The sequence below is a fragment of the Candoia aspera genome, chromosome 8, assembly GCF_035149785.1.
Source record: "Candoia aspera isolate rCanAsp1 chromosome 8, rCanAsp1.hap2, whole genome shotgun sequence".
NCBI classification, from domain to species: domain Eukaryota; kingdom Metazoa; phylum Chordata; class Lepidosauria; order Squamata; family Boidae; genus Candoia; species Candoia aspera.
Window position 1 is genome coordinate 4,058,763 of NC_086160.1, and position 25,367 is coordinate 4,084,129.

Here is a 25,367-nt window from a genome sequence, read left to right on the forward strand (position 1 = left end):
CGCGCACCCCATTTTTCTTGGTATTAACCCTCTTCTTCTACAGCGGGGGTAGGGAACTTTTCCAGCAGGGGGCTGTGGCCACAGAGCTGTTTTCTTCCTTGTTCCAGAGGGTTTGTTTTTTAAACTGTATTACATTACAGTATTAGAAAAGCTACACTTGCTTCTTCTGTTCCTGGGCCGATGATGTTCTGCAGTAGCGCTCGCAGGCTGCAAAGAAGGAACTCTCTACCACTGTATAGGTTTGGAGGCAAGGAGAAAATACAACCTTGGAAATCTAATTTTTTCCTTTATTAGGAAGGTTTGATTTTGCAGTTCTGATCAGACTCTTTAACCACTGACTGTACGTTTCTTCATTTTATCCTGCTGGTTTGTGCTTACAGAATTACCAAGTTCAAAAAGGCCATTTATGCCACTGTGTCTAACCTCCTGCTCACCCCAGGAATCATATTATGGCATCCAGGACAAGGGAGTGTCCAGAATTTGCTTCAATTGCTCTGGTGACTGGAAGCCTATCACCTCTTGGTCCCACTGTCAAACTACCTTGAACTCTACAGAATGTAAAAGTTTAAAGAAACTGGGATATGCAGTATCCGCATTTGATAAGATTATCTTTTCTATTAAAAATCAAGCTTGGTCACTCAACACTTAACCTCTTACACGTAGCTGTTCCCTGGAATTAAGAACTTCCGGCATCCAAACTGATTCTCCTTTATGGAGGGGAAGAGGCTATGATTTAATTTGTCTGGCAGTATGGCTTGCCATTATTGAATTATATAAATTTTTTTTAGAAATTTAGTTGATCTGAATACAGCAAGAATTCTACCCAACTTGCAAGGGCATGATCCAAAAAGTATTTAAATGTTTTAAACCAAGCAAAAATGGAAGGCAACTTACACAGTTGTCCCCAAGGCATTTTGAGGATAATGTCTAAAATCTAGTATCTCTGCCACTAATTATGGAATTATTGTTGAAGTTTATATAATTTATAACTTCATTACATATTTTCAGAAAACTGGTGAAAACCATTTTTCAGGATAATTAGAAGCTTGCTCCTCATTACAACAAAATGTTCACTTTGCTCTAAACCTATACTGACCGGTAACTCTGAAAAAGGATCTGTGTGAAGCAAAACTGACACAATCCAAATACAGGCATATATTGTTAAACAGCCTCATTATCATCAGTGTATGTAGAGAAACCCCTCATTTATAGAAGTAACTTTTTTTTTTTTTAATAAAAATAACCTGTGAAGAACTAGGACTGAGCATGTTCAACATTAAAATAATGCTGGTCAAATATGTCCTAACCGCCAGGAAACACGCTGAGACAAGGAACTGGTCTCTAATGTTTATTGCTAGTACATAACAGGAATCCTAACAAACTGAAGAAGCGTGGGAAAAACCCAGACATATAACCCCCAAGGGTTAAGGCGGTCCCGATCTGTGTCTCTTTGAATGGCTGACCAATTCATCAGTGCTACGCATGCGCTTGACAGTCTGGATGGGAGCCCCCTGCTCGCCATCCTTACTCATGACAAAATAGATCCAAAACGCCATTTCCCAAAGAACCTGATTCTGCTGCAAATCCATTTTTAGATCACAAATGAGAACTATTTTTTTTATGAGAACTGTCCCAAAACAGAAAAAGTACAATTCCTAATATTTTTGTTTTAAATGATGGCAAATCTTCATTCACTATAACTGATCATAAATCAAAGGATTCAAAGTTGAAACTGCAGATTTTGATAGTTCTTCATATTCAGAAGGGAGATAAATTGTTCAACATTTCATGTGGCAAAATATGTATTGAGAGGCTTGGTATTCTCCTCTTTTCCATTTCATACATCAGAGGACAAAGGCCAGAACACATACTTGTTTCTTCCTTTTTCAGTAATACTGATGGCTTCTTCTGTTTTCTGTGTTAACGGTTTGTCTGCCTGTTGCTTTCATCAGACTACCATAAAGCAGCAGAACCCAGTAACTCCATTTGTAAATTCACTAAAATGACTTTCTAAATAAATTATAGTTTTCAAGGTTATATACCACACACTTTCATAAGCAAATCAAACAATACACACTATGCATCTTTATACATTTTATACCTGAAAATTAAAAATGACCTATTCCATATTTCAGTTTTTCCCTAAAAACACAAACATAAAATGTATTTATGCACTTCCCTTAGCCTACTGAGTAAGATATATTCTAAAGGAATTCTGAAGACCAGGGTCAATTTCAAAAACATCAAGCACCACACATTGAAATGAGGAGGCTCACCCGCAACATCCGAAGTTATGTATGTGTACATATTGCTTTTTTTCCTATTATCTTTAGTTTCCTTTACTCCTTTTCTTTTCTGTATATTAAAAGTAATACTTTAAAAAAAAAACCCATAGAGAAGCTGTGCTAGTAGTTTAAGCCACTGTATATTCTTGGCAAAAAGGAAAAGTATATGTTACGTATATGAAATGTTACCTTATGTATGGCCTTGGAGGGGCGTGGTACGCTTCCAACATAAAATCTCTTTGATCCAGCTGCAGCCACATTTTAAAACGCTCCAATGAATCGACACCTACAATGACACCCTTGTGGTGCCAGTGGGAATTGGTTTAGCATGGAATAGAACTAAAGCAAAGCCAACTAGTGCAGCTGCACTCAAGGTGAGATGTTGGATGAGTACCTATGTAAGCAAACATTTCCGTTGAATTGTATGCAATAAATAGTGACTGAATACTAGAAATATGAACAACAGGATTAAGTAGGATCTTCACATTTCAGAGAATCCTCTCCATGCAGCATTCCAGCTTTTTAAAAACATAGTTCAACTCTAATATTTAATACTTCAGTGTGGACTTAAATCAGACATCATGGCCAAATATGCTATATTTTCTCTTTGATTCTCATTACTATCCCCCAAATCACCGAAACTAAAGGTAGAAGACTTTCAGCTTAAAATAATGGGGAGTTGCGCTAATATTTATACTTAGTTTAACTCAGTTTTTGCCTCGGCCTCGCCTACTTCTTTGTCCTGACCCTGCCTGCGTCTCAGAATGCAGTCCTTGGCACACTACGGTAAAGTGTGGTCCTTAATTTGAACAAAGATGAATATCCTAATCTAGCTACTGAGCACATGTTCAGTAGCTAGATTAGGCTGCTCCTTCCTTCAGATAATCCGTTTATTATATTTCTTGATCTGTTACACCTATTTTCACTGCATCAGCATAACGTTACTGACCATAATTTGTTCTCAGACTAGAAATATTTTCCTCTTCTAACACATTACCAATTTTATTTGAGTAGCAACTTTAGAAGTGCTGTGGGGGTATATGCATCATCATGTCTTTAAATCTTAACTGACTCTGCTTATTTCTTTAAGATCAGCCATGGCTGGTCAAGCACTGCCACCTACTGTAATGGAAAGCAAAATCTTATTAAGAGCCGGTGTCAACTCCTGGCAACTTCATGGATATATCCATCCTGTTTTCTTGATGAAAATTCAGAAGTAGTTTTTTACTTTCCAATCTAGCCTACAGCCCTGTGATTTCGAAGAAGCAGCAAGATGAGGTCCGTGTTCCTACTCCCTATGAAACGTAATAACCCTGGGCATATAATAGGGCTCCAAAGCCACTACAAAGTTGCCAGTAAAGCAAAATGAAACATGTTTCCACAAATTTATGTATCAGCTCAGACCTTTCAGAGCATGACGTAAGGTACTACCTTGCTGCCTACACCCCAGATCAACCTTTGAGAGGGAGGGGGGGTTTTGATAACACACAGCAACACGCTCTGTGCAGAACACACAATCCTTCTGGGCAGTTCTCTTGGTATTGTAAGTTTTTATGACACATGCAGGGGAACTAGGGGAACAAGAGAAAGCTGGCAATTACATTCAGACGTGGTATTAAGGTTGTCATTCTGAAACACACACCTTCTTGTAGGACACGTGATCTTAGAGAGAATAGCAATACTATCTATCTATCTATCTATCTATCTATCTATCTATCTTTATCTTCCTTGTCCATCACTTTGGCTCTTAGAGCAGACTACTGTCCAGGTTGACTGGTATCATTTTTTTTAATGTAAGGTTTTGATAGCCTATGATGGTTTAAAGATGTTAAGACATAACAACTGATTCTATTTATATTCTATATTACATATTATATTCAATTTATATTGAATATAATACGTAATAATATATAAGATAAATACAATATACACGATAATATGCAGCTACCAACAACAATATCCATCTATTTAACTATCGAAAGATTATATTAGGCTGTGGACAAAATCTTTCAACACCGCTACCCATCACTGCTCCTCTGCAAGGCAACGAAGTACCATTTCCACTTCGTAAGCAGTTCAGCTGCCCGGGCAATGCTTCACTAGCTTCCAAATGGCCTGTTTCTGTCTTTCGGGGGAAGGAGGATTTTGTCAACCGGACAGCAGTCTGCTCTAAGAGCCAAAGCGATGGACAAGGAAGATCCAGGCTCAAGCCCACCTTCATTCACGGAGACTCACTGAGTTAACCCTACGTACGCTGGCCGAACAGTGACTGCTCGGCATGTTCAGCACAGATTTCTATATTCCCCTTCTCCTCTACAGACTGGCGCAGAATCACAAAATTCTAGATCTCTAAAGACTCATTTGAGTACATTCAATCTTGCATTGCAAGAGCTTTGGTGACATATGAGTGTCTCATCTGGGAAGCCTCCTAGAGTCTTAGACAACTGGTATGGGTATAGGTCAGACAGTCTGCTAGACTAGCTACTGCTACAAAACATAGGAAATAACATGAGCTCAAAGCTAACTCCAGCTAAGAAAATGGAATAACCGTATATGCTACCCTCTCCTTTATCCTGAGGCACGCTGTGCTATCTTTGGAATTCTTTCTTCACAGAAGTTTGACTGGTGTCATTTTTTTTTTTGGATGTAAGGTTTTGATAGCCTATGATGGTTTAAGAATGTTTAAGACGCAACAATTGATGAAGGATCCCAAACAACTGTTCTCTCAGCATTGATGTTGCTTCATTTTTCTCTTCTTCAGCTGGATGGTGAGGGCTGCTACAAAACAGTTGAGGCGGTGGCCTTATTTCCCTTTAACCGAGAGAGAATGGTTTTGAGGGCACATATTCTGACAAACATTCTTGAAGTTCCTTTCGAGTCTTGCAGTAGCAAGGGAAATTCATCCTTTTCTGTTTCCCTATTAGTCGCTCTCACTAGCGAACTGGACTATGAGGGCAAGTACCCCAAAGAGCTAAGTCTCTAAATAAGATGTTAAAGGGGGGGGGGGCGGGGAGAGATTTCCCAGAGAAATAGACCAGGCGAGCAGGGGGAACATGGGACAAGAAGAAACTTGACAAATCCGAGAAAAGCTCCTTGTGCAAAATGATAGGCTTAGGAATGATGGAAGATTGAGTCAACAGCCCTTTGACCTTCAAAATTATCCTGGAGGATTACAGGAAGAGTAGAGAACTGAATTTTGAGATACTGATATCAATCAAAAGCGTGCTCTTTCCAGGAACTTCCTGAGCTATCTTGCTAAACACTTTCTTCCTCTGAAGTTAAAGAAAGGAGTAAGAGGATGATTGATTTGATCTTAATCAACAGAAAAGACTTTGAAGAAAAAGTTGAAATACCAGAGATTTGGGGATGTGACCAGGTACTGGTAGAATTTTTGATATTAAGGAAAACTAAAGCCAAGTGCACTCAAATGCATACCTTGCTCTTAATAACATAAAAAATAAAATCTCCAAATTTAGCTTAACTGCTAATGACTATGTGGACAGGTGAGTTTTAATAATACCTTGGACTTAATGAACTCAGAGCAATGATAAGGAACTTCACCATGGAAGGAGAAGCTAAGGGGAAGAGAAGCTCAAGATTGGTGTACTTTCTTACCAAAAGCACAATTTCAAAAATTCCAATGGGGATGATGTGGCTGCAAAAAGAATGTAATGAAAATCTGAAGATCAAAAATAATATATAGGAAATAGAGAGCTGGATCCCCAATAAATTATTCAGAGAGATTCAGACATACATGATGCCCGGAAAGCTAAAGAATAAGCTAAATCTAGGAAGAGTTTCCCCTGACATTGAGTCCAGTCATGTCCAACTCTAGGGGGCGGTGCTCATCTCCGTTTCAAAGCCGAAGAGCCGGCGTTTGTCCGTAGACACTTCCGTGGTCATGTGGCCGGCCTGACTACACGGAACGCTGTTACCTGCCCGCCGAAGCGGTACCTATTAATCGACTCACATTTGTGTGTTTTCGAACTGCTAGGTTGGCAGGAGCTGGGACTAGCAACGGGAGCTCACCCCGCCGCACGGATTTGAACCGCCGACCTTCCAATTGGCAAGCTCAGCAAAAATATGCTCAGATATGCTCAGATAAAGGTATCGGTATACCAGCTGCTCAGTGGAGATGGTAAATAGTAAAGGAAGAAAAAATGGTAAACAAGTAACAAAGAAAAAACCGGTAACTTCCTTGGTAGATTGGCAGAATTGTGTGAATATAATTTAGCTTGATTTCAGTAAAGCATTTAACTAAGTGCCCCTTAAGGTGGCTTAAGAGTATTCATCAGTAATTTCTTATTTAACTGAAGTGAGCTACCAAGCGTGGTGCCATAGTTTGGCCCTGGACTCAGTGTTTTTCAACGCGATTAACTTGGATGAAAATAAGGTGGATGAAAATATGGTGGACTACTTATCAGGTTTGCAAATGACCCAAAAGTGATATATCGGTGGGAACAGCTAATGTTCTAGAAGAAAAAAAGTTCAGAAGGAGTTTTACGGCTGAAAAATAACAGTAAACGTATTTTAGGAAAGAGAAATCAAATGCATGACCATAAGGACATCTACTTTAATAGCAGTACACACTAAAAAGATCTTTGAAGCACTGCTGACCACAAACCAAACATGAGCCATGGCTAACCAAGAGGCTACTATAATGTTAGGAAGGAAGTCATGAATTATTTTTTGCTGTTTTCAAGCAATGGTTAAATAGCAACAACGGGGCAGTTTTAATCTGGATTCCTGCACTGAGAGAGCTTGATGGATCATTATTGCCAACGTTATGACTGTAAAAATCACAGGGGTTCTGACCCTTCTCAACTGCCTCTTTTACCATGTTTAAGCCTATGAGGAAAGAAGGATCTGTATTTCCCCAGCTTATTGGCATCCATCAACGGGCAGATGTGTTCACTTAGCCATATGAAAGTGCAACAGGTAGGAAGACAAGGAGCATAAGCAAGATCAAGAGGAAGAACAGAAGAAGTAGGGAACACAAAGGAGTCTTACCTTCACCTTCACTTATTTAACTACAATTTTGGAAAACGTCACTGAATCTCTGGAAAAGTGCTTTTAAATATTGGTCATCAAGCTAGACTCCAACTAATCAGCATATTTCTATTAGTGCCACAGCATCCATGTAAGGCAGACTAGAGAGCAATATTATAGCTTATTTATGATTTACATTCTCTCCTAAGGGAAAGGCAAATTAAATGGCAACCCATTAAAAAAACAGTCAACTGAGGTATTTGGTTTCTATTGTAAAATACTTTGGTTTTATATGTGAAACCACATAATAAATAAAATTCTGTCAATGTCAGCATTTTAAACTTTTTAAAACCAGAATCAGCATCTGAAAAATAAAACTTTTAATGTTCAAAATGTTTTTAACCTCTCCTCACCCATAACACACAATCACAAAATTTCTGTACAAGAAATTCTGTACAAGCAATACAAATTTGCTAAGATTATATATTTCCTAGTTAAAATGATACTGCACTTTTGTTTATTCCAATATAATTTTATACTTATATATATACATTTAAGATGTATCTTTCAGAATAAATTTTTGACAAAACAGACTGTTATTTGAAGCATTCATTTTTATTAATTTTAATTATTTTGATTTTATTAGTAAAACTTCTCTGCTGGGGTGTAATTTGTGGCAATAAATGCGGTGAATCTTTAAATGTTTGAACTCTGCATAAAGATATTAAACTAAATGTTTATATCAGATGGCAAAAAAGAAAGAAAGAAAAAAAGGATTGTGTCTGTTACTTTCCTAGAGAACACTCCTACATTTGAAATCTGAAAACTGACTGCAGCTTAAAGTTCATTTTCCATATTCAGTTCCAAGAAACCAGCAGAATTAGAAACACCACAGATCTATTCATGTTTTCAAATCTTCTTTTACTTTTCTCACTAAAAGAAATACCATCTCCATTCTGTAGTGTTCATAAAATATAGTATCAGCTCAGGAATTCCAAAATATAGCTCAAGGTATCCTCCCCTAGCAGAATTAATCAAAGTGATGTAATTCTTAACTTCTTAATAAAACACACCTCTATGTCATAAAGTGTTTGTGTGTGCGCGCGTGCGCAGATATAGATACTGTAGGTAGATATCTACACACACAGTCATGTGAAAAATACACCCCACTGATTTTTTACTTTTTCAGTATACAGACATTTGATCATTTCAACAGTATTGATAGATAAAGGGAATATAACAAATATCACGCACCATTTACATTTTGTAGTCCATTGTGTAATTTAAACACAGGTAGTCCTCGCTTAACAACCATTTGTTCAGCAACCACTTGAGGTTATGGTGGCATTGAATGAATGGTAGTTACGCCCACCATTGCAGTACCCCTTGGTCATGTGATCAAAATGTGGGTGCTTTGCAGCCCGCCTGCAGTTATGACCGCAGGGGGCGCTTAAACTCCCCCCACCTATCTCCCCCCTCATCTCCGCCTTTTTGGCCACCCTGCACTCTGCTGCCTCTGCCACCCCAGCTGACCTCTGCTGTCTTCTTCCTCCCACTGCTCACAAGGTGCGTCCGACTTGGCCCTTCACAAAGCAGCTGCTGGCCGGGCCAGGCCTTCTTCCCGAGGCCACACACACCCTGTCCAAATTGCCTGCAGCCCTCTCACGAGGCTTTCAAATAGGGCAAGGGCTGCAGGCGATCCCCCAGGCAATGGGAGGAAGACGACGGCGAAGGTCAGCTGGGGGGCAGCAGGGCCAGCAGAGTGCGAGGTGGCCAAAAGGGCAGAGATGGGGAGGGAGATAGGCAGGTGGGGGGAGTTAAAGAGGAGGCAGTCCCTTACCTTACCGAGCTTGGAGCTGGGGAGGGACAAGCCAAGAATGGATTGGATCAGGGTGGGTCCTCGCCTAATGACCAGGTGGGATTCAGTTAATGACAGCAACCGGGATTGCCCGGATTGCCGTCACTAAGCAATGGGTCATGTGACATTGTGCTTTATGACTACATCACTTATGATGGAAATTCCGGTCCCGGTTTGTCGTAACCCAAGACTACCTGTAAACATAAATGCAAATTCTTTATGTGGGAAAAGTAAGTATGCCCCTACATTTTCACTACCTCCAAAACTGAAAATTGGAATTGGGTGCACCAAATCAGGTATAAGTGATTTCAACATCGTTAGAGAGGATCTGGGAGGAACCTGTCTAAACCTCAGACATTTAGTTTGATTTGTTCTTTGTTGTTGAAGTGTATGGTATCACTATGCCTAGATCAAAAGAGCTCTATGAGATCTTCAGAAATAAGGCTATATATGCCTACAAGTCTGGGAAGGGATTTAAAAAGGCTGCCAAACAACTGGACATCAATCATTCCATGGTCCGAAAGATCATCTACAAGTGGAGATTTCAAACAACTGCCAACTTGCCCAGGCCAGGCCAAATCCCAGCAAACTCAGCCAGAAAGCAGAATGCAAGATGTTGAAAGAAGTCTCCAAGAACCCCAGAATTTCATCATGTGACCTACAGGTGGCTCTTGCCATTACTAATGTGGCATGAGTCTACCATTAGAAAGAATTAGATCGACATGGGAGGTGTGCCAGGAGGAAACCTTTCCTGTCCAGAAGGAACATCAGAGCAAGACTAAAGTTTGCTCATGATAACCTAGGCAAAGAATAGAACTTCTGGAACAATGTGCCCTGGACAGTTAAGCAAAGATAGAGTTATTTAGCTACAATACCAGAAGATATGTTTGGCGAAAACCAAAGACAGCATTTCGCCCAAAGAACCCGATACCAACTGTAAAACGTGGTGGTGGAAATGCTGCAGCTTGTGGCTGCTTTGCTGCATGAGGGCCTGGGCAGCTCACCATCACAGACTCCATTATAAATTCTTCATTGTACCAAAGGATCCTTGAGAATGTGAGACCCATCTGTCAGAAGACTGAAGCTCACCCAAAAATGGACCCTGCTACATGGTAATGACTCTAAACCAGTCTCCCAAGCTGTTAGGTGTGCCTCCCTTGAGGAAGTGCAGATAGAATCCAGAGGAGGTATCAAGAACCTTTTAGTTGCATTGTAACAATAAATCCATATTTCCCAAAACTTCACTGAATTGTTTTTATTGTTCATGTGTGTTTATTTTGGAGTTATTTTAGGGGAGGTGTGTACATTAAGATTACACTAAAGGTGATGGCAAAAAATCTAGGAACCCCTGCCCTAAACATTCCAGTAAATCTACTAAGGACTGGCTGGAAAGAAAGAAAGAAAGAAAGAGAGAGAGAGAGAGAGAGAGAGAGAGAGAGAGAGAGAGGGAGGGAGGGAGGGAGGGAGGGAGGGAGGGAGGGTCGGTGGGTTTTGGAATGGCCAAGTCAAAGCCTAGATCTAAATCCACTGAGATGTTGCAAGGTGATTTGAAAAGGGCTATGCATGCAACAAATCCTTCAACATCACAAAGCTGAAAAAAAATTCTGCATGGAAGAGTGGGAAAAAAATATTGGTATGTCCACATATGTTAAGAAAGAAAAAACTTTACATGGGGTGTACTCATCACTGTATTATATAGTGCCTTTGAGTCAGTTTTGACTTTTGACAGCTTACATGGACAAATCCATGCAGCTTTCTTGGCAGCATCTTTGGAAGTGGTTGGCCATTGCCTTCTTCCTAGGCTGAGAGAGTGACTTGCCCAAAGTTACCCAGCTGGCTTTAGGCCTAAGACAGGACTAGAACTCAGGGTCTCCTAGGTTCTAGCCTGGTGCTGCCATTCAATCAAACCAAATAGAAGATATATTTTTGTGAGAGTGATATGTCAGTTATTATAAGACACCAAATATCATAGAAGCTTCTCTTTTTTCTATAAAATTGCAATGTTTTACTTTAGTCAAATGGCACTCCCTTCTAATATCTCAATTTTCCAACTTCTGAAGTTGCATAGCCTTAAAATTTAGCAAAAAAGCATTAAGGTTAGTGCGGTGTTTCAAGATTCCAAGTATAGCAACAAATCATCTGTGCCTCCACCTCCATTATTCATCTAATGTAAGTTCAACTTAATAAGAGCATCTCTCTGTTTAAAAGCAAAAGTATTCAACAAGCTGCCAGCATACCACTCTAGTAATTTTAAAGAACTGTGATTGTTTATTATAGCCCTAATATTTGTTAAAGATATGCAAAACCACATCTCCAAATAAATGTAAGAAATTGGCAACCATAGTCATTATGCCCCAAGACAGATAAAAGCAAGTAATGTAATAAAAGAGATTTAGCAAGTGTTTGGAGAACAAGTAGAATGAAATGAAACCACAGTTCTCAACACTCATTTTGTTGTCTTATTCACAAACTGTTCAATCACAATTTCAAACACTTTATACAGAATACTATTGGATACATAATGTGCAGCTTTATACAGCAACAGAAATTTAGGTTTCCAGACCAAAAAGGAAAAGAAGCAGAGTTAGATGAGAAACAATACAGAACCACCACAAACCACCTTGGTAGGAAAGGAGGACAAAAGGCAACATATACTCATGCAAAGGATATAAGACGACGAGAAATAGGACTGTAAAATAGTTTATACGTAGGAAATAAGATGAGGCGTTAAGAAACAGGATTCAAATAGAAGAGCAAGCTATTTGAAACTGAGAAGGGGTTAAAAAGAAGTAATGAAGGGGGGAAGCAACTGAGAAAGGGCAAACAATTAATGAAATTAGTATAAAACAGAACAGATAGGGAGAAATTCATTTTACATTTTAATATGAATTTAACTAATTTGCATCCTATCAAAAGTGCAGACTAAAATCACATACAGACAATAACCAATGCAAAGATGTAAATGAATTTTGGAGGATTTTTAATGTCAATAAGAAGATGAAATGAAATGAAATGATCTTACAGGAAGAAAAACAAAAACTGAGTGAAATCAGTTTTGATTCATTCATGCATCTCTAATTAAGTGCCACTCAAAGACATATAAGGAATCCTGTCAAAATAAGAGCTATTGGAATTTCAGGATGAATTAGTCTCATCATGTGCACCATCATCAATTATTTGTGTAAGTTGCCAAAGTGATATACTAGCTGTATGGAATTCTTGGAATTCTTTGTTTCTATTTTTAGCAATATCAAGGTGTTATTGTTACCAAGAAAACTGCATGAGCAAGTCCATGTAGTCAACAGGAGTCAAGCTTAACAAGACGACTTTATGCCTTGAACTCAATTTTTAAAAAAAGCTTTGGTAACCTCCTTTGACAAGTAGATTAGCTGCCCCCAAAAGATACTTCTATCACAGGCTATGAATCATTTGCTGCAAAACCAAGATTTACTGGGCATACAGAGTACCCATTTACTTAATCAACATCATGGTTGGGTCCAACAAGTATTCTAAATAGACTCAAAACTATATTCCAAATCTTCTGTTAACATGTAAGCACCCTTCTGAAGACAATTTGAAGAATAACTTTTCCCCTAAATTTGTTAAGTCTGTAGTAGAGTACACCAGTGAATTATTTATATTCATACCACACCTCATCTGTTGAAGGGATGTGACATCTCATTCAGAAACTGCTCTATAAACAAGTGAAAAATTTCAACTCGCTTGTAAGCTAATAATAGTATGCCTTTTCTAAGGTTGAAAGAAAAATGTCAGCTGTATAGAAATCAAGTAAAATTTGCATCCTGGGCAGAATGGACTCTAATGCAAAGTCTGTACTTTCACCTTTAACATATCGTGCAAGGGATAAAAATCTCCAGAAGCAGATTGGAGAATGAAAATTCCTCCTTTCTTTTCCCTATAGTCTTTCTTTTCTGTGAAAGACTACTGGACAGGCAAATGCTAAAAGCAATGTTTGAGTTATTGGAAGTCTTAGGCATATGTGTAACCCCGCTCAGAAACTGCAAAATGTGCAAAAAAAAAAAAAAAAGACTACTGCATCCTTAAGTCAGCTTGAATAAGGCCCCTAAATAAGGATTCTCAATTCTCCACCCCATGCTATTTTAATATCTACCAATACTCTATCAAGCTAACATGCTTATTTTCAGCTACAAAAATAATTGATTTACTACTATTACTGATTTTAAAAGGGCGTTATGTACAGAGCAATGAGTCCGTCTGTAAACACAGGGCCACTCCTGGTGCCATCCATAGCCAGATATAGAGAAGAAAGTCAGGTCTCTTAAAACCACGCAAAATTGTCTTTTCTGGAAACCGGGAAGGGAAAACCAAGTGCTGAATAATGATGCTCTCTGGAAGCAGGGCAGGCTCTAATGTGCAGCTGGGCATGATTACATTCCACAATTAAAGAAGCCCAAGGATGCGCGCAAGCCCAGGGGAGCGTTTGGATGAAAACGCAGCCCCCGGGCCATGTTGCGTGGGGACGGCTCCATTGTCTTTCCTGCACGTGAAAAGCCTGCATCCGGCAGAAGTCGGGGGCCAGAGCAGGCTTCAGGCTAGAGACCGAGACGGACGTTACAGACGACGGTCTCCTCCTGCCCCCCCCCCCACCACCCCGGTCTCTTGCAAGCAATTCAGGCCGAGGCTGCGGAGGAAAAAGTTCTCCCGGAATCCGGAACTTTGCAAAGCGAGGGCTGCCTTTTCGCCCTCTCCTCGGGGCAGGGCTCTCTGTACCTGCTCCGGAGCCCGCGGGCTGGAAGGGGAGCGACCAGCGCCCGCTCGAGCTGCCAGGGCTCCTTCCTGCGCCGCCGCCCCCCGCCCAGCGCTCCGGGGGGCAAGGCAGACGTCGACCCACGAGCAGCCCCCCGCGCGCCCGCGACGGGGAGAGCCGCACAGCCGCGGCGAGCGACCCGGGCAGAAGCCGCCCTGGGGCGGTGAGACGCCGCCGTCCGCACGCCGGAAAGTTTTGGAGGCGGCGGGGAGGCAGGCAGAAGAGCCCCGCCGGACGAGGGCGGGCGGGCGGCGCGGAGCGAGAACGGCCGTTGTTATGGCGACGCCGAGGAGGGGAGGGAGGGGAACTTCAAATCCCAACCGTCACCGCACGAGCGGCTTCCCTTCTTAAAGGGGCCGGCGCACCCTCGTCCGGCCGCCCGGGACAAAAGGGACGGCGCCCCACCGGAGGCGGCCGGGCGGGGCGCGGGGCCGGCCGGCCGCCTGCCGGCCGGCCTTCCTCAGCCCGGTTCGCGGAGGGTGGCCGCGGCGGCGGCGGCGGCGGCGGGGGCCCGGCCCCGTGCTCGGCCCGCGCCCGCCCTCCCGCGCCGGGGTCAGCCCGGCCTTCCTTACCCACACAGTGCATGAGCCGGTGCCGCCAGGAGTCGAGCTCGCGGCGGACGCCCCGGCGCTCCGCCGTGCAGCGGGGGCTCCGGCACTGCGAGGCGCCCGGAGCGGGAGCCGCGGCGGCCATTCCGTTTGTTCCCTTTTCCAACTGCCGCTGACCTCACGCCCGCTCATTTGCATGCGGGAGCGCGCCCGCCCCCCGCAGGCCCCGCCCACGCCCCGCCCAGCCGCCCGCCCGCCCGCGGAGGGTCGCCGCCGCCGCCGCCGCTGCTGCCGCTGCTGACGGCGATGCTGCGGCGGCGGCGGCGGCGGCGGCGGGGAGCGGCGGGCGCCTCCCTGGAGCAGGACGCGCCCCGAGGGGGGCCGGCGGGAGCCCGGCGGGCTCTGGCGGAAGAGTCCCCCACGGATTCCTTGATGGGCCGAGCCTTCCCGCCCTGCAGCGGCAGCCTCCCCCGCAGCCCGGCCCTTTGCCCCCGTCGCCGCTGTCCCGGAGCCCGCCCGCCTGGCCGCCGCGGGTCACCTCCGTCCCTCTCTTCTGCCCGTCTCCGAACGGGGGCTGCTTCTCCGCGCCGACTGGCCGCGTGCCGCCAGGCCGTGCCCCACTCTTGGCAACCCCGGCTCGGTTACAGGGGCGGCGCGGGCACCGTTGGAGACCTGGAGGTCCAGGTCTCCATCCCTAACCGGGTCCTCCAGGTCTCCCAACGGTGCCCGCGTCGCCCCTGTATCCGAGTCCATCCCCCTTGCTTCTGGGGGTCCTCCTCTTCCCTTTCCTTCCACCTTTCCCAGCAGTAGGGACTTCTCCAGACAGCTACTGAAGGTCTTGGCGGCGGTTGATTATGTGCCATCAGTTTGGCGTCAACTCTTAATGACCACATTTCCTCCAATATCACCTGAAGCTAACCTGGTCCTTCAGGTCTCCCAACATCGCCCCTGTAAGGGAGTCCGTCCCCCTTGCTGCTGGGGGTCCTCTTCCCTTTCCTTCCTCCTTTCCCAGCATTAGACCCTTCCCCCAAGAATTAGGTCTGCGGGTGAACTGATTATGTGCCATCAATTTGGCCTCAACTCTTAGCGACCACATAGATAGATTTCCTCCGTGAAGATCTGTCCCTAACCTGGTCCTTCAGGTCTTCCAGTGGTGCCCCCTTCACCACTGTGGCTGAGTCCATCCCCTTTGCCGCTGGTGGCCCTCTTCTCCTTCCTTCCACCTTTCCTGGAACACAGGCTTCCCCAGAGAGCTAGGTCTTTGCATGATGGGCCCAAAAGTAGGATAATTTGAGCCTGGTCGCTTGTTCGATGAGATGGGATATTAGGGGAAAAAACCCCAATCCCTAACTGTGTCTGTGTCCCCTTTTTTCCCTGGAAAGAGATGGTGAGGAGGCTGTTCCCTAAGGCAGGAGCTCCCCGCAGCAAGAATTGCCTCCAAGCCCCTCCCGCCACAAAGTTCACTTGACTCCAGTCGGAAGGGATGGTCTTGGAGAGGCAGACTTTCAATTGCGCTTGGAAACCTCTTAGTAACCCCTGCAGTGCCCACAGAACCAGGCTCATGCAACTGAAGTGGCTCTCGCCCACCAGCAAGGTGGGCTGCCACACTGCATGCCTGGGGCTCGCTGTAGAGCAGCAAGGACACGTAAGGTCCGTCGTGGAGATGCGTGGGCAGTGATACCTTCTCGCACAAAATTCTGGCTTCAGGTGATTCTTGTTTAAACAGTATTGGGACTCATCCTCACAATCCTGTAAATGGCATTAATGCACCCCAGTTAGTGGTTTTATATGACGAGTCCTTATGACGCTGTCTTTGTCTCATCCCTAGGCGGTTGCAGGGCAGCTTAAAGATGACTTGAGCTATTCCAGTTTGTGTTTCTGCTATGGACACCATCTTGCATGATTCTTCATTGATGTGAATGATGATAACATGGGGGGCAGGGATCCGCCTAGCTCCCATTGGTTACTTCAGGATGCTCCCCTCCATTTTCTGGGTGCTGCCCTCCATAGCCATTGAGGATTGGGCTGCAGAACAGGCCAGACATCAGGCTTCTGCACCTGCCTTCCATAATGCCTGGCAGATGCTTTCCAAAACTCTCTGACTTCACTCTTTGCCCCTACTCTGTGCTTGTTAACCTGCCTGGCAGGGAAGAAGGGAGTGGAGTGAATCTGGAAGGAGTTTTAGGTCACAGACAAATGGCCATGTTAACATTATTCCTCCAGACCCTGAGTCAGCAGAAAGGTGTGCTGACATAAATTGTGCTGCCCCGGTGGTCGAGTTCTAATCTGTCCCGCAAATGAGACCAGCAAGCAGTGCTCTTCTTATAGCTTTGATGCAGGACTGCATAAGGACAGTGGTTACTGAATTCTCTGGTTCTGTTTCCTATCCTACTGAGTGTTAGCAGCTGGCAGGAAACCCAGCCACCAGCCACTCCTCTTTACATGTGGTAGGACAGAGCTGTTTGAAGATAAGCCCTCTGGCCCTTTTCTGGTTCCAAAGTTAGCTATGAACGGGATTGCTACTTTACTGAAGGAACCGGTCCATGATTCAATGGTTCCTTTGGACTCTTTGTTCTGCTCACGAGCAGGTAGAACCATGGCTAGGGAGACCTGATGCACCAGTTGTGCCCATACTGAACCAAGATCCATTTTTGACCACACAATTAAACCTCTGCAATACTCTACATGAAGCTGTCCTTGAAGACAACTCAGGAACTGCATTTGACTCTGCTGGCAGGAGTGAGCTGTTTTAGTAGTGTAACACTGATGCTATTGTCTTGTCTTGGTTCCCAGTAGGCTTCCAGATCCAATTCAAAATGCTGTTTTTAACCTATAAGGCTGTATATGACAGCCTTCAAAGAGTGCAGAGTGCCTTGCAGAGTACCTTCAAGATTTGACCTAGAACCTTCCCATCCTGTCTGTGCAGCATGCATCCTGGAAGGTGAAGGAACTGGGGGTCATCCCCAATATTTGGAACAGCTTGCCTACCATGGTTTGTTTGGCCTTGTACCTTCTGGCCTTTCAGAATGTTGACCATCCAAGCCATCTCATTCTGATGAGTGTTTGGGCAGAAGTCATCATCCTGAGCTGCCTTTGGGAACTTTGTTGGTTTTAACTGGTCATATGTTATTTGTTCCAGATGTTACGTTTGTGTGTTGATTGTATGGGTTTCTAAAAGTTATTTTTGTAACGCTCTTGAGGTCATCAAGATTAGGTGGCATACAAGCTATTTTAATAAGTTCGTAATTAAACATAAGTAAGAAACAGTGATTGCTCTTATTATTAAAGACTCATAAGACCAAGCTCCAGCCTTGTAGAGGGACTCAGTCATGGCTCAGATATTAGTCTCTTCTTAAATAGGTCAAGATAAGAGTCTGTTAGCATGCCTGTTCCTAAATAATCATAGCTTCTATGAGAACTACTTCTTAGTAATGGGACGTTGGATTGAGATGTCAGAATAACCTGTGGTAGAATTACTCGTAAAAAGAGAATGTGCATTGCAGCTGGTAAGGTACATTTTACAGTCTTGCACATTTTATTTTGGCAGAAGAGGGGAAAAAAAGAATCAGGTCGCCTTTAAGCAAAGATCTCATGCAACAGTTACATCATTATGTCGTGAGATTTAGCCTCCTATAACCAGGTACTTTCTGGTGCACCTGTACCTTTGAAACTTGCACTTGTTTTTGCACCTGCTTGATCTTAATATTCTTATCTGGTGTAAAGTAATCCCATTTTTAAAAAAAAAATTGTTCTGTTCAGTTTCTACTGTGGGCTTCTGCATATGTACTGTATATGGAGATTGCTGTAGATCAATGCTTTAATTTATTATCAAGTAGAAACCCTATATAAGTGGATCAGACATTTTTAACATGATCACCCCCAAATCTTTTGAATAATCTCCAAGTCTTTTGTAAACTGCTTTTGGAAATAAATATATTGAAAGACAGGATGTTAATATATGAAAGAAACGATACATTTATCTTTGTGAGACAGGAATTTTTAATGTTTGGTATGCTACTAGCCCCCTGATACTTTGAAGTCAAACACTAATTCTGTCTAATATTTTAATGGTTCTGACATTCAGATACACCACAATAAGAAGCTTCTTTCAGCCATGGGCCACATCACCTTATAGAATGTATCATGGGGCAAGAAGTGAAAATGGATACAACTAGAGATATAACCCTAGATTTTTAATGACCCTCCCCCCAGTAAATATTAATTGCAACACACTTGAGAAATCACCACCAACTGAAACCTGGAGTTACAAAAAATACTTTAGAGAGGTCTGTCCGTCTGTCCGTCTGTCTGTCTGTCCGTCCGTCCGTCCATCCATCCATCCATCCATCCATCCATCCATCCAACCATCCATCCATCCATCCATCCATCCATCCATCCATCCATCCATCCATCCATCCATTGTACTATATGTGTATATTAGAACTAGTGCAGATTTCATGCAACAATTACATTGTATCTCCTATAACCAGGTATTTTGTGGTGCGTGGGGTCTGGAGGTTGGGTGAGTCCTTCAGCAGGATTCTGTCCTAACAGCCAGGAACCACGCTGAGACGAGGAGCAGGTCTCTAGTGTTTATTACTGCTACATTAGACAGAAAATCCTAACAAACTGAAGAAGCGTGGGAAAAACCCAGACAAATAAACCCCAAAGGTTAAGGTGGGTCTGATCTGTGTCTCTTTGAATGGCTGCTTAACTCCTCAGTGCTACGCATGCGTTTTCCCCCCTAGATAGGGGCCCCCTCCTGCTCACCATCAGTACTCATGACAGATTCTGTGTTTTCTTATGATTGAGATGGGTTTGTCCTCAAGCCCTATGATTTTATTTTTAATTGTGGTTATTTTTGTTTGCTTTTTATGTTTGTCATCCAGAGTTGCAGTTGTGACATGCGTGGCTGTATAAATTGACCTAATAAATAAATAATGAGGTAATGCTTTGGATTTCAGTGCAAAAGATACTTTAGAACACATGAGGATAAACATGGCATCTCCTACAACTCTTGAAAGCAGCTGTGTCCCTAGTATCACATGCAATGACAGAGGGAAGCTGTGTAACCCTGAGAGAAAATGCAGCTCTCTTAAGATTTTTAGACAATACTATGTTGTTTGTCCCTTGGGTGGACCTGTATATATACCTCAACAGTGTTCTTAAACTAAAAATAAAGATTGAATCTTACCTCTTTAATGTGAAGTTGCCTGGATTTGAAATAATTTTTTAAATAAATTGTGATCTCCCAGGGAACCCCTAGTGACCTCTAATGGAACCCTAGGGTGCTATGGAACCCTGGTTGAGAAACCTTGGTCTAAATAGTCTAGTGCTATTTAGATAATGGTGTGATGGGAGAGGGAGAGGGAAAGAGAGAGAGAGAGAGAGACAGAGGGAGAAGGAGAAAGATAATTTTATTCACTTCCCTCTTCTTGAATTTGAATTATCTCTAAGCGTAACAGTCTGTCATCTTCAGCTTGTAGCATTAATTAATTTTTACTGTTATAACCACCTGCCTGTATATCTTTCCTCTACCTAAAATCTTTAGACCCCTCTAGTGTCCAGTTTTTGAAATCATAAAAGTATGTATCTATGCTGTGCCTTGTATAAACCAAAACAGGATCTATTTCCACAAGAAGCTCTTTGTACTTTATAATTAATTCCAAAATCTTATTGTAAAAGTTTCAATATTCCAAGTTCATCTGGATCCTTAGTCTGTTTATAATTTTCTAAGATCAAAATGTTTAGCTTTTTGATGTTTATTTGTTTAAACTTTTAAGCTTATCATTACGGTTTTCTTTCATTCAGGATTGAAGGCAGACTCACCTGGCATTTTCAAACTTGTCATTCTGAAGGTCTCTAATCGCTTAGAAATAGTTAATGAGCAATTTCCAAAAGCGATTAGCAAATGAGGCTTGCGAACTTAGTGTCCTTCAAAAGTCTGCACCGCAGTTGTGAGCACGATGGCTGATCCCAGCATCTCCCAGCTCTCAAACCCATGGAAAACGCCTGTCCTATGGTCTCCTCATGAAAAGCAGCCATTCAGAGCATATCGGGGCAATCTCCCATCCTCTTACTGTATCTGGAGAGTTTCCAAGGGACCGATCTGCTCAGCGGTTCCTTGGTCTTTGCTGCGGTCATCAGCTCTGCATCACCATAACTCCCCTGGAAGCCCTGATGGATGGACTGCAGAAAGGTGAAATAGATGTTGACCAACATCCTTAAGGAAGGATGTTGACCAATGGTAAGTAAAATATTTTAAGTTGGAAAAACTTTCAGAACAAATTGAGGTATTTTTACTTACTACTATTTAATCAGTTTCACCTGTAAATTTTCTTTTTTTTCCTCCTCTCTCCCTGTTAATCCTCAATGTATCAAATCAATGCCTTCCTCAGAGTCTGCCTTCAAAGTATATATTCCTTTTTCTTCTGTAAGTATTTCATGTATCCAGGTTTGGCCAAGTTGTACTTGTAAATTTTTAACCGATCTGAACATGGACACTTTGGCATGTGATGGTTTGAGGAGATTCTTGGCTCCTGCAGATATAATCTAAAGCTATTAAACATCCTTGACTTTCATTAATTATCATTGCAAATGCTAGTTTTAAGGCAAAGTGTCATCTTAACATTTCGAAAGGAATGGAAGCGGGGAAAACAAATTCAATCTTAGCAATAGTACTTGCGTTCTCAACTCTTTCCCTGGAGTTCTGTGCGTGTTCCATACTTGCAGCTCCACTCCACTCTCTGAGTGGACATTTCTTGCAAGTATTATAACTGTGCCCTTTTCAGGCATTGGGTTGATGTGAAGATAATGTAGATAATGAACTGTAGATAATGAACTGAGAAATCCACGGGATACTTTGCTGACCAATCTCTTCTGTGCCTGCTCCACTTTCTGTAAACAGTTTTGCCAGATCCCCCATTTTTATCAAAATAATGGCTGACTGCATCATGTCTTTGGACTGTGTCATGTTGACACGGATTATTCCAAAATTAATTGTTCTGAGAAGCTAGCACCATGTTTTCTCCCACCCATGCCCTTTTTTTACCAGCTGGGACACTTATCCTTCTCCCCTGCCCATCATTTTTTTGGCTCTGGAGGAGAACTTCAAGCCTCCCTCCAAAAATGAAAGTTTTGCAGCAAAGCTTTTGATTTCTGTTTGCAGCTGGATCACAGAGCTCCAGATGCATCCTGGAAAGAACATTACAGGGATCCATTTTCTGAGCTAAAATTCATTGAAATGGAACTCCATGGGTTTCTATACCTGATGTGGTCCAGTGTGCTGCAATTCTGAAGTAAGAACTTAGCCTGGTAAACTGGCAGTAGATGACCAGTGAAGGTCAGGATGACTCCCTCAGCAAGGAACAGTTATTTTAGCAAAATGTGGCTGGAAGGTTCACTTTGGGCCACTGGTTTTTGCAGTTTAGGAAAGACATATTTTTAAAAAAAAACTAAGGCAGTCCACTTCAGCAAAGGATCGTTACCTTGTCGTGGTGCTGGAGCTTGAGCACCTCAATGATGCCATGAGCTAAACCGTGAAGGGCCACCCAAGACGGGAAGGTCATGACAGAGAGGTCAGACTAACTGCGATCCCTGGGGAAGGTAATGGCAACCCACCCCAGTATTCTTGCCATGAAAACTAAATGGATCAGTACAACCAGAGATATGTCGGTATACCATCGGAAGATGAGACCCCCAGGTCGGAAGATGGTCAAAATGCTACTGGGGAGGAACAGAGGATGAGCTCAACTAGCCCCAGACGTGATGACGCAGCTAGCTCAAAGCCGAAAGGACGGCTAGCGGCCGACGGTGCTGGTGGTGAACAGCGAATCCGATGTTCTAAGGATCAACACACCATCGGAACCTGGAATGTAAGATCTATGAGCCAGGGCAAATTGGATGTGGTTATTGGTGAAATGTCAAGATTAAAGATAGACATTCTGGGCGTCAGTGAACTGAAATGGACTGGAATGGGCCACTTCACATCAAATGACCACCAGATCTACTACTGCGGACAAGAGGACCACAGAAGAAATGGAGTAGCCTTCATAATTAATAGTAAAGTGGCTAAAGCAGTGCTTGGATACAACCCAAAAAATGATAGAATGATCTCAATTCGAATTCAGGGCAAGCCATCTAACATCACAGTGATCCAAATATACGCCCCAACCACAAATGCTGAAGAAGCTGAAGTAGAGCAGTTCTATGAGGATCTGCAGCACCTACGGGACAACACGCCTAAAAGAGATGTTATTTTCATCACAGGAGACTGGAATGCTAAGGTGGGCAGTCAAATGACACCTCGAATTACAGGTAAGTATGGCCTGGGAGAACAAAACGAAGCAGGACACAGGCTGATAGAATTTTGCCAAGACAATTCACTCTGCATAACAAACACTCTCTTCCAACAACCTAAGAGACGGCTTTATACATGGACTTCACCAGATGGACAACACCGAAATCAGATTGATTACATCCTTTGCAGCCAAAGGTGGCGGACATCTGTACAGTCGGTAAAAACAAGGCCTGGAGCTGACTGTAGTTCAGATCACGAACTTCTTCTTGCACAATTTAGGATCAGACTCAAGAGATTAGGGAAGACCCACAGATCAGCTAGATATGAGCTCACTAATATTCCTAAGGAATATGCAGTGGAGGTGAAGAATAGATTTAAGGGACTGGACTTAGTAGATAGGGTCCCGGAAGAACTCTGGACAGAAGTTGGCAGCATTGTTCAGGAGGCGGCAACAAAATACATCCCAAAGAAAGAGAAAACCAAGAAGGCAAAATGGCTGTCTGCTGAGACACTAGAAGTAGCCCAAGAAAGAAGGAAAGCAAAAGGCAACAGTGATAGGGGGAGATATGCCCAATTAAATGCAAAATTCCAGAGGTTAGCCAGAAGAGATAAGGAATTATTTTTAAACAAGCAATGCGCGGAAGTGGAAGAAGACAATAGAATAGGAAGGACAAGAGACCTCTTCCAGAAAATTAGAAACATTGGAGGTAAATTCCAGGCAAAAATGGGTATGATCAAAAACAAAGATGGCAAGGACCTAACAGAAGAAGAAGAGATCAAGAAAAGGTGGCAAGAATATACAGAAAACCTGTATAGGAAGGATAACAATATCGGGGATAGCTTTGACGGTGTGGTCAGTGAGCTAGAGCCAGACATCCTGAAGAGTGAGGTTGAATGGGCCTTAAGAAGCATTGCTAATAACAAGGCAACAGGAGACTACAGCATCCCAGCTGAACTGTTCAAAATCTTGCAAGATGATGCTGTCAAGGTAATGCATGCTATATGCCAGCAAATTTGGAAAACACAAGAATGGCCATCAGACTGGAAAAAATCAACTTATATCCCCATACCAAAAAAGGGAAACACTAAAGAATGTTCAAACTATCGAACAGTGGCACTCATTTCACATGCCAGTAAGGTAATGCTCAAGATCCTGCAAGGTAGACTTCAGCAGTTCATGGAGTGAGAATTGCCAGACGTACAAGCTGGGTTTAGAAAAGGCAGAGGAACTAGAGACCAAATTGCCAATATCCGCTGGATAATGGAAAAAGCCAGGGAGTTTCAGAAAAACATCTATTTCTGTTTTATTGACTATTCTAAAGCCTTTGACTGTGTGGACCATAACAAATTGTGGCAAGTTCTTAGTGGTATGGGGATACCAAGTCATCTTGTATGCCTCCTGAAGAATCTGTATAACGACCAAGTAGCAACAGTAAGAACAGACCACGGAACAACAGACTGGTTTAAGATTGGGAAAGGAGTACGGCAGGGCTGTATACTCTCACCCTACCTATTCAACTTGTATGCAGAACACATCATGCGACAAGCTGGCCTTGAAGAATCCAAGGCTGGAGTTAAAATCTCTGGAAGAAACATTAACAATCTCAGATATGCAGATGATACCACTTTGATGGCTGAAAGTGAAGAGGAACTGAGGAGCCTTATGATGAAGGTGAAAGAAGAAAGTGCAAAAGCTGGTTTGCAGCTAAACCTAAAAAAAACCAAGATTATGGCAACCAGCTTGATTGATAACTGGCAAATAGAGGGAGAAAATGTAGAAGCAGTGAAAGACTTTGTATTCCTAGGTGCAAAGATTACTGCAGATGCTGACTGCAGTCAGGAAATCAGAAGACGCTTAATCCTTGGAAGAAGAGCAATGACAAATCTCGATAAAATAGTTAAGAGCAGAGACATCACACTGACAACAAAGGGCCGCATAATTAAAGCAATGGTGTTCCCTGTAGTAACATATGGCTGCGAGAGCTGGACCATAAGGAAGGCTGAGCGAAGGAAGATCGATGCTTTTGAACTGTGGTGTTGGAGGAAAATTCTGAGAGTGCCTTGGACTGCAAGAAGATCCAACCAGTCCATCCTCCAGGAAATCAAGCCAGACTGCTCACTTGAGGGAATGATATTAAAGGCAAAACTGAAATACTTTGGCCACATAATGAGAAGACAGGACACCCTGGAGAAGATGCTGATGCTAGGGAGAGTGGAAGGCAAAAGGAAGAGGGGCCGACCAAGGGCAAGATGGATGGATGATATTCTAGAGGTGATGGACTCGTCCCTGGGGGAGCTGGGGGTGTTGACGACCGACAGGAAGCTCTGGCGTGGGCTGGTCCATGAAGTCACGAAGAGTCGGAAGCGACTAAACGAATAAACAACAACAAGGCAGTCCAAGCCGGAGTAGAGCATCTCAGACTGTATGGGAGAGACTTACCTGTCCCCATCCCCTTTTGTGCCCTACTTCACAATTCTTTGTGACTTGGGAGCTGGTGGGTAGGAATGAGAAGCTAAGAAGAGTTGGAATAATTAGAGCCCCATTTTGTGTGGTCACGCTAGTCCACCCTTTCTCAACTTTTTGACCCTGGAGGAACCC

The 25,367-nt window shown here is 43.1% G+C and overlaps 1 protein-coding gene across 1 annotated transcript in view; it reads right to left on the reverse strand.

The window, feature by feature from the left end:
• The window catches only part of LCORL (ligand dependent nuclear receptor corepressor like), a 71,850-nt gene extending 57,231 nt beyond the window's left edge, over positions 1–14,619 (reverse strand). The window contains exon 1 of the mRNA XM_063309617.1: positions 14,494–14,619. Coding sequence (XP_063165687.1) covers positions 14,494–14,614 — 121 coding nt within the window. The 5' untranslated portion in view covers positions 14,615–14,619. The remainder of the gene's footprint in view (positions 1–14,493) is intronic.
• Positions 14,620–25,367: the final 10,748 nt, after the last annotated feature.